The sequence below is a fragment of the Equus asinus genome, chromosome 7 (genome assembly GCF_041296235.1).
Source record: "Equus asinus isolate D_3611 breed Donkey chromosome 7, EquAss-T2T_v2, whole genome shotgun sequence".
NCBI classification, from domain to species: Eukaryota; Metazoa; Chordata; class Mammalia; order Perissodactyla; family Equidae; genus Equus; species Equus asinus.
The window spans coordinates 19797999-19816260 of NC_091796.1; the positions used below are offsets into that span (position 1 = coordinate 19797999).

General features: G+C 34.0%; 1 protein-coding gene across 9 annotated transcripts in view; it reads right to left on the reverse strand.

Moving 5' to 3' along the window:
- WDR7 (WD repeat domain 7) overlaps positions 1–18262 on the reverse strand; it is a 357038-nt gene that overhangs the window by 191548 nt on the left and 147228 nt on the right. For all 9 annotated transcript variants that reach the window (XM_070512986.1, XM_014847072.3, XM_014847081.3 and 6 more), the window contains one exon: positions 4544–4657. In XM_070512986.1, coding sequence (XP_070369087.1) covers positions 4544–4657 — 114 coding nt within the window. The remainder of the gene's footprint in view (positions 1–4543; positions 4658–18262) is intronic.

Genomic DNA, 18262 nt, shown 5'->3' on the forward strand with positions numbered 1-18262 from the left:
CATCATTTCACATTTCAAAAGAAAATGAAAATATGCCAACGTTCAATGAGTTTGAGAATGTGAGGCAGTGTGGGGTAGAACTTAAGACTACACATAAGGTTTGGGGTCAGGCAGGACTCATTTTAAGTCCCAGATCTAGAACTTGTTAAGTATATGATCCTATAAAAGTGACCTCTCGGAGCTTGTTTCCTCATCTATATATCCGGAAAAATATTGGTATCCACTTCAAAGAAGTGTTGTAAGGGTCAAGCGTAAAGCATTTGGTACCACAGTCAATTGTCAATGGATATTACTTTCAATTTCTCTTAATCTTTTCTATTTTTCTTTTTTCCATAGCACTTCTCATTTTTTTTACAAATTAAATTTAAATTTTACAAAAAATACAACAAATACAGACAACACACCCATCGGAATCCGTTTAACATTGTTGCTTTTGTTGTGAGCAGTTGAATCTGTCAACTGTGCTGCTGATCTACTATCAAGATGTCTCTTTTTGACAATGTCAGTGACTCTTGACCCTTTATCACTGTTATATGGTCACTTTGTGTCCCTGCTGTATTGAACAAGCGATAGGACATTGCAGGATGACCCTCGAAAGCATACAGAGACTTTTTTAAAGGGATGTATGCAGGTTTATGAATGAAACCCTTCCAAAATTCTTTTTAACTGCAATTGGGGGAGGCTGTTTTAAAATGCAACATTTAGGGATATATAACTTCATCCTCACTCAGAATGCCATCCTTTACCATGATGAAAACTACATAAAGATAATTAACAAAGTTACCTTAAAAAGCCTACCTTAAAAAAACAGATTATGATTTATCTAAAATTTTTTCTATGTAAGTCAGTTTTTAGTGAGATTTACTCCACTAATATAATTATGATCTATTAATATTGTAATTAAGAAAACATTTTTCACAAATATTGATTATATACCTACACACACACTTAATTGCAATACTAAAAATACAAGTATAAATACAAAAGCAAACACACAGGTAAAGTAATATTCATGTTACTCTCAAACTATAAATAATCTAGGAACAATCTTAATGTCACTTTTTTTACTTTAAAGAAAATACTATTATTCTTGTTAAAACAGATTTTAAATATAGTGTTGCAAAACCTGAGGTAATTCCATTAAAAAAGAAAGTAAATTTCCCATGCATACTGTGCGATACTAAAAAATACATCAAATAGGTTTTAATATTTTTTCTACATAAAAACAATATTAATCTTTGAAAATGGCTAATATGACTTTGATATGTAATTTAAAACATTTGGTTAAAGGTAAGGATTTGACGAACCTTAAGATAGAATGCTAAGTAAAACCGAGCGTGTGTGTTGACCAAGGCACACTGGCATTACTTTGTAGAGCCGATCAATAGATATTAGCTTTAAAAAGAAAGATACAGAAAGAAGCTGCAGCATATTTTTAAAATGACAGGGTGAAGGTTTAAACTGTCTCAATCAAGACTCAATTTTTTCTTCTCAGTTTTTCCAGCTGTTCTCTTCCAGTTAAGACTCTTCATTTCAAATAAATTGAATTAGTTCCAATTGATCATAGCCAACACTTACACAGCTTTATCCATGCTTCTTTACTTTTATAAGGCAAAGCCTAACAAAGACTGCTAAGCTCCAAGTCAAATGTCAGCAGACAACATTCATACCTCATTCATTCTCACCCAGAAGAAAATTTCAGAAATGATTATTCTGCCTATAGCAAAAGCACTAAATTATGCTTCCTATTTTAATTGCTATCTCTTGATCAGTTTAATTAATTGAAGAATTAAGTCTCAGACTGCTACAAAAATAAATTAATATAGCTATGCCTATTAGACTACCTACAGCTTCCAAATAAGAATTCATTCAAAAAAACAGGCAAATATCTGTCATGATATAATTTCTATTTATTTTATGAGGAGATACTAATAGAGCAATTCCTTTTAAATAATCGAAAAAATTCTTTATTTCTCAAAGTGAATGGCTAGACTGGCCAGATTTCCCTTCTGTAGTACTTGTGCTGTACAACACTGGCTGTCTCAAAATAAGATTATTGTGCTTGAAATAGGTTTCACTCGACGCATCTACCATATTTTTCATAATGCAATTTATATAGGATTCTAGTCAATAAAAAGAAATACGGTTTTCTTCTAAACCCTCACAAAAATCTATACCACATCTTAATCAAGTCACACCATCTAAAGGTAACCTGAACGATCCACAGACTGCAGCATGCTAGTTGCTGTGACAACACGTTAAGGAAGCCTTTTTGAGTTATTTAAATTCTGTGGCTATTGAACATTCTTGCCCATAGTACCCATGGCATGAAATGAATTCATCAACTAATCAAAGCCATTCGTCACCTATGTTTAACTGAACTTCTTACAGATTACAGTTTATGTAGCATTAATTGACTCCCCAAACTAGATTTTCACTTTTAAGCTTCTTGATTTTTTTAACAATAAAATAAAAACAATCATGTGTTATAACACTATGTCATGACTTTGGTAGTGCGTAATTCAAAATTTCTATGTACTGATTTAATAATGCTTACTCGAGTGCTCAAAAATTCAGCTTTTATTCTAGAATGCAAATTGAGTAATTTTATTATTGCAAACGCAATTTTTTTCTTCTATGAATTAAACCACTTCTTTTTATAGACTAGAAGGCCTTTAAAATTTACAGAGAATTAAAACATATCTATAACATTACTAAAAGAGAAAACAATGAAAACTGAATGAAGCAAGAACTAGTTAAAAAAAAATCTGCAAATGAAATAATTTCCTTTAGTAGCTACTGAAACAAACTCCACAACTGTGAAGTGCTAAATGACCTTCAGAAAAGTTAGAAATTTCTGGAATCATTTATATTTAATTTGGATCTTTTTTCAATCAATGAACTGATACATTAAAAAGAATTAAAAAGTAACGAGTAATAGCCACCACCATGTCATTCTTACTGAAAACTAGATGCTCCCCAACTTAGTCAACTACTTATTTGCAGCAGTGGTACAAGGCTATAGGTTTTTATTTTTATTTATTTATTTATTTTTGAGGAAGATTAGCCCTGGGCTAACTACTGCCAATCCTCCATCTTTTTGGTGAGGAAGACTGGCCCTGAGCTAACATCCATGCCCATCTTCCTCTACTTTATATGTAGGACGCCTACCACAGCATGGCTTTTGCCAAGCAGTGCCATGTCCGCACCTGGGATCCAAACCAGCGAACCCAGGTCTGCCAAGAAGCAGAATGTGCGAACTTAACTGCTGTGCCACCAGGCCAGCCCAAGGCTATAGGTTTTTTTTTTTTTTAAGATTTTTCTTTTCCTTTTTCTCCTCATAAGCCCCCCAGTACATAGTTGTATATTCTTAGTTGTGGGTCTTTCTGGTTGTGGCATGTGGGATGCCGCCTCAGCGTGGCTGGATGAGTGGTGCCATGTCCACGCCCAGGATTCAAACTGACAAAAACACTAGGCCACCTGCAGCGGAGCGTGAGAACTTAACCACTCGGCCACGGAGCCGGCCCCAGCTACAGGTTTTTAAATAGAGGCTTTGTAAATTTTCCAGGGAGATCGTTAGGCCCTCTCCACTTCTTCCCAGTGAAAACATCTTAAAGGCATTCAGGCGGTAAGAGTAAAAACCCTGCCACACAGAGCTTTAAAAGAAAAAAACCTCCCTGTAGTTTTTTTTCCCCTCTTTAATTTTTGTTGGAAATTTTACTGATATTTTCTGGGCATGCTTCTTTTCAAATTATCGATTACTATTAACCCAATATCTGTTGCTTCACAATAATTATAGATTTATATGGTCAGATATTACATATTAACCATCCACTCCAAAAACAAAAGTTTATCATTCTTAATATCAATAAAAATATTATACTGAGTTGTTTTCATCCTCTGTGCACTAAAAGAAACTGAGCTGAATTCATCTGGAGGTCCAGTAACTGAAACTGACTTGTCTCTGAAAAGATTGGCTAAACATATGTGGTGAATGGCTGTCCTAAATTTTACTTTATGCTGGGTTATGTGATAAATAATACAGATAAGAATGTTCAATATCCAAACAATGTAAATTACTTTAAAAAGTAACATTTATTTCTACAGTCTAGGTACAAAGAGGATCTGTAAGTTTCCCTACCTAGCCTATCTTGCATGTATTGCTATTACAACTTTAGTATATTTCAGTTTACCCTATACTTCAAAACTTTTCATAACATAACAGGTAGATTCCTCTGCATATTCCAAGGCTTTAGTAATGATCCTAGCCCCTGAAGTAGAAGGTATTCAGAAAACCAAACACACAGCTAGCAGGTTCATTATTATAGCAACAATGAGCAAACCTAGACCCAAAAAACTGTTCTGCTTCTTTCCACTTGAAGACCAAAAAGGGCACTAAAGAGTCTCATAAAACTAAACACTCCATCAGTACAAGTTTTCATCTTTTCCATCAGCATATTTAGTGCCACTACAAATGACCTGAACGCATTTTCCAATATCGGACAAAGCTCATCCAGATTACGTTAAAGATGTCTCTCCTTACCAGTTGTGATGTCATCATCTACAAGGTCATGCTCTTCCTCCTGCGCTTTGGCTTCTGGCCCCAAAGCATCGGGAGCAGTGCTGACAGTCTGTGTGGCTTCTGCTGACACTCCAGCTAGAACAAATGAGAACCACAAGGTTTAGTTTAGAAAAACTAAACGAAAGGCGGACCAAAACTTATACCTTCTTAATTTACTCATTTGGATACAAATGCAATATATTAAAAAAAAATACAATATATTCACCAAAATTAGAAAGAGGCACAAATTAATGAACAAAAACATTCATGTGTGCTTTATTTCTTTATATGTTTATATTTATAAGGGTACAAACTATACTGACTTTTAACCAAGATCCAGGAAAAACAGAAAAAGCATTTTTGCCTGATTCCTTTCAATATTTTTGCTACAGTTACTTTAGCTAACTTAGACATAATTACGCTACAAAGAGGGGAGAAACCTAGAAAGTGCAGGACTATTTTAAATGTTTACTCCTCATTAACATTAGTTTGCTTATAATTGAGGGGTTGGGAGGAAGGATGATGACCAAAGAGGGATTTGTGCCCTGGGTCTAGGTAAGAGACCTGAAATGCACTGCCCCAAAAGAGTATAATATCTGTCTACGAAGCAATTAAATATGAGGTCAGATAATTATCACACTGAAAGAACCTAACTGAGAGTAGACAGGTGAACTAGATCAGGGAGCCAAAAGCTTCCATTCTGTAAATCACCTGAGAACTTGCCAGTTCATACAAATGTCTGTTCCCTAGATACCTATCTTCCCAACCTTGATGATACATTTTCCTGTCAATCTGCATCTACTGCATTATTTCTCATTTGGCAATGGATAATAGGGTATCTCAATATTTTTCATATGGTTATCAGCAGGTATTACTCAATCACAGTATACAGAAATCTCACCATTGGAAGTTACTTCAGGAACTGAACCTTCTAATCAGTCTTCTAAACAAGTACTTCAGAACTGCATACATAGAACCCACCAAAATATTTTAAAAACCAAAAGCTACAATATTCAATGACGACTTTTCTTCCGAGGTATGCTGACAAACATTTCCATGTGAAATTCCACCTTGATTCCTCAGGTTTACCAAAATCATCAAGAGAGGAACAATCTTGGTTGTTAACCATTAGAATGATCCAGAACTAGATCTACCAGTAGGCAGTTCCAAGGCCTAATGATTTAAATTTGGGGATGAGGACATACCATTTTAGTACTACAACTTTGTTCAGGATTGCTCCAACAAAAAAATGAACAATGTCAAATCAATGGTCCCTGATGAATGCAAAATGAGAAAGCCATCCCTTTGTAGTGTCATTTTTGTTGTTGGGTTTTCAAGATAAAATTTTAAAATAAAGAAGGGCGATTACCAGAAAAATAGTATGAAGTTAATTACTTAAGCATGGCTATCAGTAAAATAATCACAAAGAGGAGGAGATAAGGTAAATGCTACATTCCTAAATAAAGATTTATGGCTTAAATATAAAATCAAAGATTATTTCATATTATTAAATCAAAACAAAAATCTCTGAAATTTCTCAGTCTCATTCCTTAGCCCTTGATAATTTTGAAAATTATCAGAGAAACAGGGAAAAGATATTAAGAAACAGTTTAAATAGTAACAATCATTATTAGTATTTTCCTTTCCTGTAAAATTAAGGGATTCAATGAAAATAAAGCTAGTAATTATGTAGTAACAAGTTTACAAATCCATTTAAATTTATCACATTTAATCAGAGAGGTTAAGTAATTGCTCAACATAACACAGCTACTAAATTCAGGAATCAGTATTGACACATAGGTCTTCTGATTTCAAACTCCAATATCCTTTTAACCAACAAATCCTTCCAGGGACTGAGTTCCTCAGGGCAGGGTAGGAGAATATTACAGCATAACCATGAGAAATAACGAATCACACGACACTGAGTACAAATACTGTCAAGCCCTCCTTGGAGTTCTTGTGCTGTGCCAGGGAACTGGTCAACTGAAGGCATTCACTATTTTGGGAGAGAGCTTAAAGAGCAAACGTGTGTATCTCAAAGTAACTGAGGTTGAAAGACCAAGAAGTAGCTATGCTGAAACTGGTTCTTTGATCAATGTTTTCCAAAACAAAGTAAGGGCTTTAAAATCCTTTATCTGTTGGCAGAAAAAGAAAAAAAAAACCCTAAAGACCAATATTTCTCATAAATTCAGTCTCAAAAATGCTTAACAAAATACAAGCAAATAGAATTCAGCAACATATACAAAGTATTATACATCATGACCAAGTAAGCTTTATTCCAGGGATGCAAGTCTAGTTCTATATTTGAAAATCAATCAACGTAATCCAAAATATTAACAGGGTAAAGAAGAAAAAAAAATATAATCATATCAATCATTTGACAAAATTCAACATCAATTCATGATTTAAAAAAAAACCCTTAGAAAAACAGAAATAGAGGAGAACTACTTCAGCTTAATAAAGAGCATCTATTAAATACCTACAGCTAACATTATACTTGATGGTGAAAGACTGAATGTTTTCCTCCTCTGATCAGGAATGAACCAAAGATGTCCACACTTACAACTCTTATTTCATATAGCATTGGTAGATCTAGCCAATGCAATAAAGCAAGAAAAGAAAACATATACAGTTTGGAATGGAGGAGGTAAATTGTTCCTTTTCAAGGATAAAATGATTATCTATGTGGAAAATCCAAAAGAATCTACAAAAAAGCTGAACTAATAAATGAGTTCAGCAAGACTGGAGAATATAAGAAAAAAAAACATTTAAAAGATCAATTTTATTTCTATATGCTAGCAATGGACATGTGGATACCTAAATTAAAAAAAAATATTATTAACAATGGTTCAAAAAACAGAAATACTTAACTGTAAATCTAAAAAACACATATACAGGACTTGTATGCTGAAACCTACAAAACACATGAAAAAAACCAAAGATCTAAATAAGGAAATGGTGAGACATACTGCGTTCATGGAATAGAAGATTCAACATAGTAAAGATGCCAATTCTCCATAAATTGATATACAGGGTTAATGCAATTCCTATCAAAATCCCAGCATGATTTTTTGTAGATATAGACAAAATTTTTCTAAAATTATATGGAAAGACAAAAGAACTAGAATAGCCAAAAGAATTTTAGGGGAAAAAAAGAATAAGATAGGAAAAATCAGTCTATCCCATTTCAAGACTGATTATATGGTAAAATTTATTAAAACTATGTGGTTTGGGAATAGAGAACTCAGAAAAAGCAGCACACAAATATGCCCAACTGCTTTTCAACAAAGGTACAAAAGCAATTGAATGGAGCAAAGATAGTCTCTTCAACAAATGTGCTATATAACTAGATATCCACAGACAAAAATATGAACCTAAGGCTCACAGCTTATATAAAAATTAACTCAAAATAGATCATGGACTTAAATGCAGAACATAAAATTATAAAACTTTTAGAAAAAAAAAGTAGGAGAAAATCTCAGATCTAAGGCTAGACCTGATATCAAAAGCACAATCCATAAAAGGGAAAACTGGTAAAATGGACTTCATCAAAATTAAAAACTTTGCTCTGCAAAAGACTCTATTAAGAGAACAAAAAACAAGGTACAGACTGGGATAAAAGATTCAAAAATCACATATCCAACAAGGATCTAGTACTTAAATTATATAAGGAAGTCTCAAAACTCAACAGTAAACAGCCTGGCAATTCCTCAAAAGGTTAAACAGAGTTATTATATGACCCAGCAATTCCACTCCCAGGGAATGAAAACATATGTCCACATAGACTCGTATTTGAATGTTTATAGCAGCCTTATTCACAAAAGCCAAAGAGTGTAAACAATCCAAACTGATGAATAAATGTAAAGAACAACACAATTTATTGATAGATAAGTAAATTGTGATGTATTCATCTTGTGGAATACTAATCAGCACTACAAAGAAAGGAAGTACTAAGCAAAAGAAGCTGGTCGTAAAACACTACTTGTTGTATGATTCCATTTATATGAAATACCCAAAATAGACAAATCCATAGACACAGAAAGGGCGTCTATCATTGCTCAGGGCTGGGAGAACTGGGGGAAATGGAGAGTGATACTATGGGTACAGAATTCCTTTTTGGGGTGATGACAATGTTCTGAAATTGATTGTGGTGATGATTGTACAACTCTGAATATCCTGAAAACTACTGAATTGAACACTTTCAAGGTTGAATTTAATGGAATGTGCATTATTTCTCGATAAAACTGTTAAAAAAAGTTTGCCCTTCTAACATTCCAGATGAACCACAGCATACACGCTACTTCTGTGTACTCCCCTGGTACCTTTTCTGCAATGTAGCTGAAGAAAAAAGGGAGAAAAAGAGCCACACAGAACATTTATGCAATAAGAAAAAATTTGCCATGAATATTTTCTTCTGTCAGGAAGAAGTAATGTTTCCTTTTTAATTTTTTTAAAAATTAAACTACATTCTTGATTTTGACTGTATGGGTAACTCATTCTGTTAGTCCTCACAGTCAAAATTTCTGGATTCTTTTGCTATCAATCAATGAAAAAAAGATTGATTTGTCTGCTGCAAAATTATATATAGTTCATTTTTTTAAAGATCAGTTAAATATCCTAACTTCAGCCAAACTGGGAATTGAGATGGTAACGAAATACCCAAGAATCCTAACCTTTGTTGGAAGATATAAAGACAAAAGATACTGAGAATGGAAAGACCAACTTACTACAAACAACTTTCAAATCCAAATGGTACATATCATTTAAAACTAATTGTAACAATTTGTTTTAAGGAAATGATAGATTTTCCTTATGAACTTCTGAACCATATAGTTACGGTAAAAGATGAGCAAAACCATTATTTAATCCTTTTAAGCATGATAATCATTATCTGAAAAAGGAACAATAACATTTCTTAAAATTTCTAACCATAACTGAGCTATTTCTAATCTACACAGTATTTGGTTACATGTTATATCATCATCTCAGCAGACATTCTATAAAAGGTCAAACTATACGATAGAAATCAAATCAGTGGTTGCCAGAGGCTAGGAGTGTGCTAAGAAAATTGACTACAAAGCAGCATGAGCAAATTTTTTAGAATAATGAAAATAATCTACATCTTGATTGTGGGAGTGGGTACATGACTATCCAAATTTGTTTAAAACTCACAGAACTGTAAAATTCACTAAAAAGAATATATCTCACTATATATAAATTATACAATAAACCTGACTAAAAAAAAGATTCATAGAAGGTATTACATCACTGTCACAAAAGAGAACTGAGGATTATATCAAAAGACAATGCTATTTTTAATGAAACACAAAGACTAGAAAAAAATTGTTTTATGTTCTTTCTGGTATAAAAACCTAAACTTTTGAAGCATAAAAACCACTTCATCACTATCCACTATCAATAAGAGGATGAACTATTTCTGAGAAATATGAAGAAGAGTCCACTTAGGAAATACTTATACGGAAGTTTCAGTTTCTTACATATTAATAATCAAGATAAAAAATGCTGTCAATTTATTATACGGTGGTACTTAGATTTTCTTATGTACTTAATCTAAGTATATTATTTGTCACACTATGCCATAAAATCTAAGACTTATTTACTTTCTGAGTATTCCCAAAATATTTGGCAGTAATCAACATCTTTCAAAAGTTCAATAAATACATCTTGAAAAGAATTAAATACCTTTAATCCCATAACACAAGTTATGTTATTTAAATATTAGAAAATAATAGTAAGTGGTGCTTTGCTTTGGGGAAAGAGATACAATAAAATGGTTCAATAAAAAGATGATAAAGAGATAAAGAAAGTAAAGAGGGGCCGGCCCCGTGGCCAAGTGGTTAAGTTCACGCGCTCTGCTTCAGTAGCCCAGGGGTTCGCAGGTTCAGATCCTGGGTGTGGACACGGCACTGCTCATCAGGTCATGCTGAGGCAGCGTCCCACATAGCACAACCAGAAGCATCTACAACTAGAATATACAATTACTTACTGGGGGGCTTTGGGGAGAAGAAGAAGAAGAAGCAAAAAAAAAAAAAAAAATGGCACAGATGTAAGTTCAGGCGCCAATCTCTTAAAAAAAAAAGTAAAGAAATACAATAAAATAGACATGCAAAAAATTAATGGAAAGATGTGCGATACTTAAACCAGTTAGTCCTCAAATCCAAATTTCACAAAATAAAAAATGAATGTACATTATGCTAGACAATAGGGGTCTATAAATGGGATCTATACTGTGAATCAGGAGGAAAACAAGGAAAAAATGAAATGGAGCAGAAAACAGGCACGAGTAAGTTTGGACACGGCAGTGAAAGGAGGAAGGATGGCTGTGGCTAGTAGCACAAGTACGAAATAGAGGACAGGGATGACTATTATGAGATCTTCATGCCATCTAGATTTCTAAATACTCAGATAACTCTTCACTGTGAGAGATCTATACATATGTACAACTTTCCCATTTGTATGCAATATTTTAAATCATTTTAGAAAAACATCTTTTAAAATGTAAATATGGAACTACAGTTTTCAGAGTCAATGGAATAAAACTGCATTTGCCTCTCCCCACCAGTAAAATCAGATACATTATGCTAAAACTTGTCTTTCAAAACCTTGTAAATTGCCTTTATAAATATTTTTTCCTACTGGCTAATATCTGAGTAATGATAAATAATATGAACTCAGAAGACTTTACTGTCATGTGATTAACTTAATAATCAAAGATTAAATGCTAAGTTTTAATAGAGGAACATTCAAAATACAGTGCTTTAACCAATACTGGAATATAAAACCATTTGAATTCACTATAATTTTATTATTTTTATTGAAGATTAGATGGAAGTGATAAACAATACTGTTAGGACTCAGAAAGAAAAATATATACCAGAATGTTTATACATACCAACAAAAATTATATTTCTTATTCTCATAGTAATATGGATTTCCACTGAGAGTGAAAAATGGATCTAAAAGAACAGTAGGTACTTTTATTTCATGTTTCTCACAAGTGTGGTTTTCCAGTGGTCCAATTAAAGTACACTAGAGGCAATAATTTGATATGAACATTTACTTTAAATAAAGTAAAATTTAACAATGAGGAAGGGAGCACGTGTGCATGTAGAGTTCATTTTCGGGCAGAAGGCTTGAATTTATTGGAAGCAGATCTCTGCAGTGACTGACCACACTGCCCCACATTCCCCGCAATCCTTATGACAGACAGACGGCCTGCTTCGCATTAATTCACTTCACACCACTTCTATCGATCCACAGCCGGTTCCCTAGTCTCTCTGCACACATTGCCTGTCTAGCTGCCTACATCCACATCAGCACATACACACAAAGGCCAGAGAAAGATAACCTTTGCTTTCCATTAAAGACACAGTGTCCACTTTTCCTTCTGCAACATCAAAAATATAAAATATAACAGTATAGATGTCTCAGAGAAAAAGTCTTCCTGTAAGAAATGTTGAGGCTTATTTACCCCTTATTCTAAATAGAGATCATCTCAATTGATCAAAAACAAGTACTTTATTAAAGGCCACAAAGCAATCAGAGAAATGAAAAAGATAGTTAAAAATAAGCAAAATGTCTTCAGCCTGAATAAGAATATGATAATCATTTGGTAACATGAGTTTTGATAGTTATTTTTAAAGAAATGAAATATAGTTTTTCTTAATTAGCATTCTGATTTTTCTTTAGAAAACTGCTCTCACATAAAAATGTAATTATAAACAGTTCTGAAAGCAACAAAAGAAACATTTACTGAAAAATATACAAGGAATAGAAGACAGTTAGGAAGTGTACTGTATCAACAGAAGATTAACGTGGGAATACAAAGCTTTACTTATTATTTCTCTTCTGCAACAAGAACCTGAAAATGACCCACGGCAAAAATCACACCTAATTTTTTAATTCATTGTATGCACTTTTTCAAAGATTTGTTTGATTTGCAGGCTATGAACTGACAACACCAATTTTGGTTTCAGAAGACACAATAAAACAAAGATTTATAGTTCAACCTACAACGTGTTAAGAAACAAAGCCAAATCTGCCTTGACACATAACTATAGAAAACCATAAACTTAAAATTGTAACCTCTAGCTGATTTAGAAACCCAAATTATAACCTCTAGCTGATTTAGAAACCCAAATTATAAGCAGAATAATATATCTCAGAACTGGGCAAAGTATACTCTCATAGATAAGAAAGTACCTTTGAAACTCTTTACGAATTTTCATTTTTTTGCTAGGATTACCCAGGCAGAGGTTATACCACCAAGTGGTAACAAAAACAGTGTACTAAATAAATACATTATAGTAAGTATGTTGTTCTTTATAATAACAATACACTGCTTTAGAAACCAAAGAAAGGGCAACTGATGAAGGCTGCTGAAGCTAAGGATAGCTTTAAAATAAGTAAGTTAAGATTTGGGCTGGGCCTGAAAGATGGGAGAGATCTGAATAAGAGAGGCTGGCATTGTCAAATGAGTAAAGTGAAGCCCCTGGAATTATGAAGATAATAACCATGCAAAGTTCCCTCGTTTTCTTAAACATTCATGGATCATCCCGGCTACTATGTATCAAGCCTGTCCCAGGTACTAGAGACAAAAGATGAGAAAGACATAGCCTTAGCTCCCAAGAAGCTCACATGGGAGGTGAGACCATGGGGACTCACTGAAGAAATTTAAGCATGAAAAATAACTTAATTTGATTTGTGTTTTAGAAAGATCTCTCCTGAAACAATGTGAAGAATAATTTGGAAGGACTCAAAAACAGAAGTAGCAATCAGACCACTGATTTTCTTTTCTTTTTTTTTTTTCGAGGAAAATTAGCCCTGAGCTAACATCTGCCAGTCCTCCTCTTTTTTCTGAGGAAGACTGGACCTGAGCTAACATCCGTGCCCATCTTCCTCCACTTTATATGTGGGACGCCTACCACAGCATGGCGTGCCACGCGGTGCCATGTCCGCACCTGGGATCAGAACTGGCGAACCCGGGGCCAATGAAGTAGACCGTGTGCACTTAACCGCTGTGCCACCAGGCCGGCCCCAGACCACTGATTTTCTTAATAAGACCCTATGAGTTCCCTAGAAGTGCCAGAAGGAGAAGGGAGACCTCCAAGCTCCCCATCTTTACCTTTTTATATGTGGGCGTGTGTGTATGCACACACCTACACATTTATAGAAGTTTTCATTTGAAGGAAGAGTATCACTTTAAAAAAAAGGTTTGAAAACCACTGATCTAGAATTCTTAAAATAAAGACAGTATAGGGAGAAAATCAAGGTTGTTTTCACCTAAAACATACAGAAAGGGGAAGGGGCTCTGAACATAGGGAAAGACAAGGAGGGAAGATTCATTCATCAACCTTTTTTTGAACTTTCTTTTTTTTGACAGTTACACCATGCAAAGGGGATAAAAATAAAAGAGGAAAATTCAAGGACATTACACTAGAGAAACCGATGGCCATGTGAAAAATAGAGATTTCCAAATGCATAAGTGAACATACAGTGTTCATCTGAAGAAAAGTCAATTAGCTTGGCCCAGGATGGGATGAGGAAGAGAACACATGCCAACCTCAGGGAAAGGAAATGTTTGAATTGGGTCTTGAAGTATGTATGAGAATTTAACATAGAATGACACTAGGTGGAGAAAATTCCAGGAAGACAGCACCCTGAGGTATCTACAGAATTTGGCAGCTGAAGCATAAGAAGTGTGAGGAGAGGCAAAAATGAAGCTAAAAGGACATTTAAGGTCAGAGCCCTGAAGGCAATGAGAAATAAGGTGTTAACAGAAAATATGAAGCAGGAAAAAAATATGTTGTTATTCTTTAAGGCTCCAGTGTGGTACACAGAGAGAACAAGTTGACACGTGGTAAATATAACCATAAGATGGCTAGGGTTGGTGGTTATGCAATGACAGTAAAGAAGAACTTTAATACTTGAGATTTTAGGATAAGTAAGGATAACCTCGTAACTTCTCTTTCTCATCATCAGAATAGTCCAGAAATTCAGTTTGTGCAGAGCCAGAAGCAGCTGTTTGAAGACAATTATGAAGGCAGAGAGTTTGATCTATACTAGCAGACAGTCCCAGGGAGACAACCAATGAAAAGCAGTAACTTCTGGTAATCCAGTCAAGCTGCCTTGTATCCTTGTATACAACCCAATGAATACAAGATAAACGAGAGTGATACATTACCTATTAAATTCAGTGATGGATACAAGGGGTATGGTTTAGCACAGCACCTGGGATGTAGTAAGTGCTCAATAGATACCATTATTAGTATCAAATTCTTACCATTGCTTTTGTTATTACTAATTTTGGCTTATTTTATTAATTTATTTTCTCTCTATAAGTACTTTACTACCTTCGGTATTCAATATCCAGCTTTTTCTATTTGATAAACCCATTTGTCTTCAAAAAAAAATTTTATTAAGCATTGCTTCTCTCCTTTTAGAGCTACATTCCCACACATTTTATGACACCTGTTTATTTATAAGCCACTTGAAGCCAAAAACACTGAGAACAAATATTTACATTTCAAAGAACCAATTTATCTTATGATTACTTATGTTACTGCCAATTATGTTATTTTTAAATATCTACACACAGACACACTCACAGAAGTAGGAAAGCTTTTGAATTTTTACTCTCTTAACACACAATGAATAATTAATTTGAACATAAAGACACAGGAATCTTGTTTTAATATTTATCCTAGTATATGACGTATTTAATTGGCAGCAATATGCTAGAGGATCACACTGTAAGGCATCTGTGATATTCCAACAATTTCTCACAGTAATAACTTGGATAAACATTTTGATATGCTCTGACTCATCACTTGAGAATATTAAGTTCTATAGATAACAAGAAAATATCCAGAAGGATGAAACCCATAAGAAGTGTTAAGTATTGATAGTAAATAAACAAGTAGCTTGTGAGATTATAGGCAAAACTCATAAGATGTGTTAAATATAGATTTAAGTTAATGACCTAGAAGATATACAATATGTTAAAAAGAATGAAACAAGCAAGAATGCTACTTACAAATAGAGATGAATGGAAAGACCAAATCATAAGATAAACGTAAAACTATAACCCTTCTAGAAGAAAACATAGGAGAAAATGGATGAACTTTTAGATACAACACCAAGAGCCTGAGTCATGAAAGAAAAAAACTGATAAATTAGACTTTATCAAAGTTAAAAATTTTTGTTCTGTAAAGGATACAGGTCACAGATTGAAAGAAAATATTTGAAAATTACATATCTGTTAAAGGACTTAGACCCAGAATATATAAAGAACTCTTAAGATCCAACAATAAAAAACAAGAAACCCAATAGGGAAAAAGCTAGGCAAAAGACTCACACAGACATTTCACCAAAGAGGATATATGGATGGCAAATAATCATGTGAAATCACGCTTGACATCATTAGCCATTAGGGAAATGCAAATTAAAATCACAGTGAAATATCATATGCCTTAGAATGCCTAAAATTAAAAAAAAAAACTAACAATATTAAATGCTAGTAAAGATAAAGAGTAACATATTATTCATTGCTAGTAGGAATGTAAAATGTTACAGTTACTTTCGAAAACAGTTTGGTAGTTTTTTTTAATAATTACACTCACATTTACCATATGACCTAGCAATTCCAACCCTAGGTATTTGCCAAAGTGTACTGAAATCTTATGTTAGTGCGAAATCCTAGACATGAATAGTTACTGCAGCTTATTCTTAACCACCAAGACCTGGAAACAATCAAAGTGTCCTTAAACAGGTAAATGGATAAACAAACTTTAGTATCGCCATATAGTGGAACACTATTTAGCAGTAAAATGAACTGATTCATGCAACAATATGGATGAATCTTAAATATATTTTGCTAAGTAAAAGAAACCAAATCCAAAAGGATATATGTTGTATGATTCATTATGTAGAATTTTATATAAAATTCATATCAAATTTTGGAAAAGGCAAAACTCTAAGGACAGAAAACAGACCAAGGGTTGCCAAGGATTGGTGGGGGTGGGGGTGGGGGTAGGACTGATTACAAAGGAACTACAAAAGGAAACTTCCAAGGTGTTGAAAATGTTTGATGTGGTACTGTGATGGTAGATATCTCACTCTGTTCATTTGTCAAAGCTCAAAGAGTAAATTTTGTTGTACCCAAATAAAAAAATAATGAATTAACCAGAATTCCAGGAAACCTAAGATGAACTTCAGACCGTGACAAATGAATACATATAACTATATTATAAATGTATGACATAACCTCACTGAAGGGTACAAAGAAAAAAGGGGTTGACAAGTAATTCTGGAAAATTTTGGAAAATGCTGCTTACTGTAAAGCTAAAGACAAAAAGAACTGTACACAGATACTGTACTCTAGTTGGTAAAGTGGTTTTTCACAGAGGTATGGGTTAGCAATTCTAAATTACTTTTTATGTCTACTAGGGTTGAAAAAACAAGTAAATCTATTGTAAATAAGGAGTCAAGTTTCTCACACTCAAAGAAAGAAATTACAAATAAGCAAAAAGGGAAGACTAGACTGAATCCTATGGTGGTAGACTAAAACAGGAGATCAGTATGAATTCATATGTTAATGGAGAGATACAGAAATAATCATAAATATGTGGGTATACACGGATTAGTATACACATTTATATTTCCCAGTTCTGTCCAGTTAGAGGACCTCACAGCAGTGAAATCCCAGTAAAACAAGCGCACCTTGCGCCCAGATCTTAGTTTCTAATATCTCCATTAACAGGAACCAGGGTACCCTTGGAGTAACAGCTAGTTCTAGGACTGGGGCATGTAAATACAACATGAGTAAGGAGCAGGTTCTTTGCCAGAAAATAAGAAAGTATTAAAAAAAAAAAAGGATGGGATCATATCAAAATGACACTGGAGCCAACTTAAGAGCTCCCTATGGCCAATGCTGGGATAATTTGAGCAATAAATTGGCAGTTAAGTGCCTGCCAAGGGCTTGGTGCTGAGACATTTGAGGATCAAAAATAAGGTCCTGTGTGGCTGGCCACATGGCCGAGTGGTTAAGTTCGGAAGCTCCGCTGCAGGCGGCCCAGTGTTTTGTTGGTTCGAATCCCGGGCACACACATGACACTGCTCATCAAGCCACGCTGAGGCAGTGTCCCACATGCCACAACTAGAAGGACCCACAATGAAGAATATACAACTATGTACTGGGGGGCTTTGGGGAGAAAAAGGAGAAAAATAAAATCTTTTAAAAAAAAATAAATAAGGTCCTGGACCTTAGCCCCAAGAAGATCTCAATGCAGTACTTACTACACATTATTTTTATAAAATTGTGTGGCTTCATTATCATAATGAAACACAAATTATGTCTCAAAATGTAAAGATATATTCATACATGGAATATAAAGAAGTAAAACGGTAAACCTCAAAGAAAACCAAGTAAGCAGGTAGATCAAATACATTTACTTCAGCCTGAAAACATGACAAAATGGCATCAAACTGCTGAAGATATAAACATTCATACACTGTAATGAGCATAATACATCCATAGAAGTAATCATTAATCCACTACATTACACTGATTAAATCTCACAATTCATTTTAAAAACTATTCATATCTAACCAATGATTTAGGGGAAGATGGAAGGTTGAATTAACTACAGGAGCACCAATCACTGACTCTGGCAGAGCTTT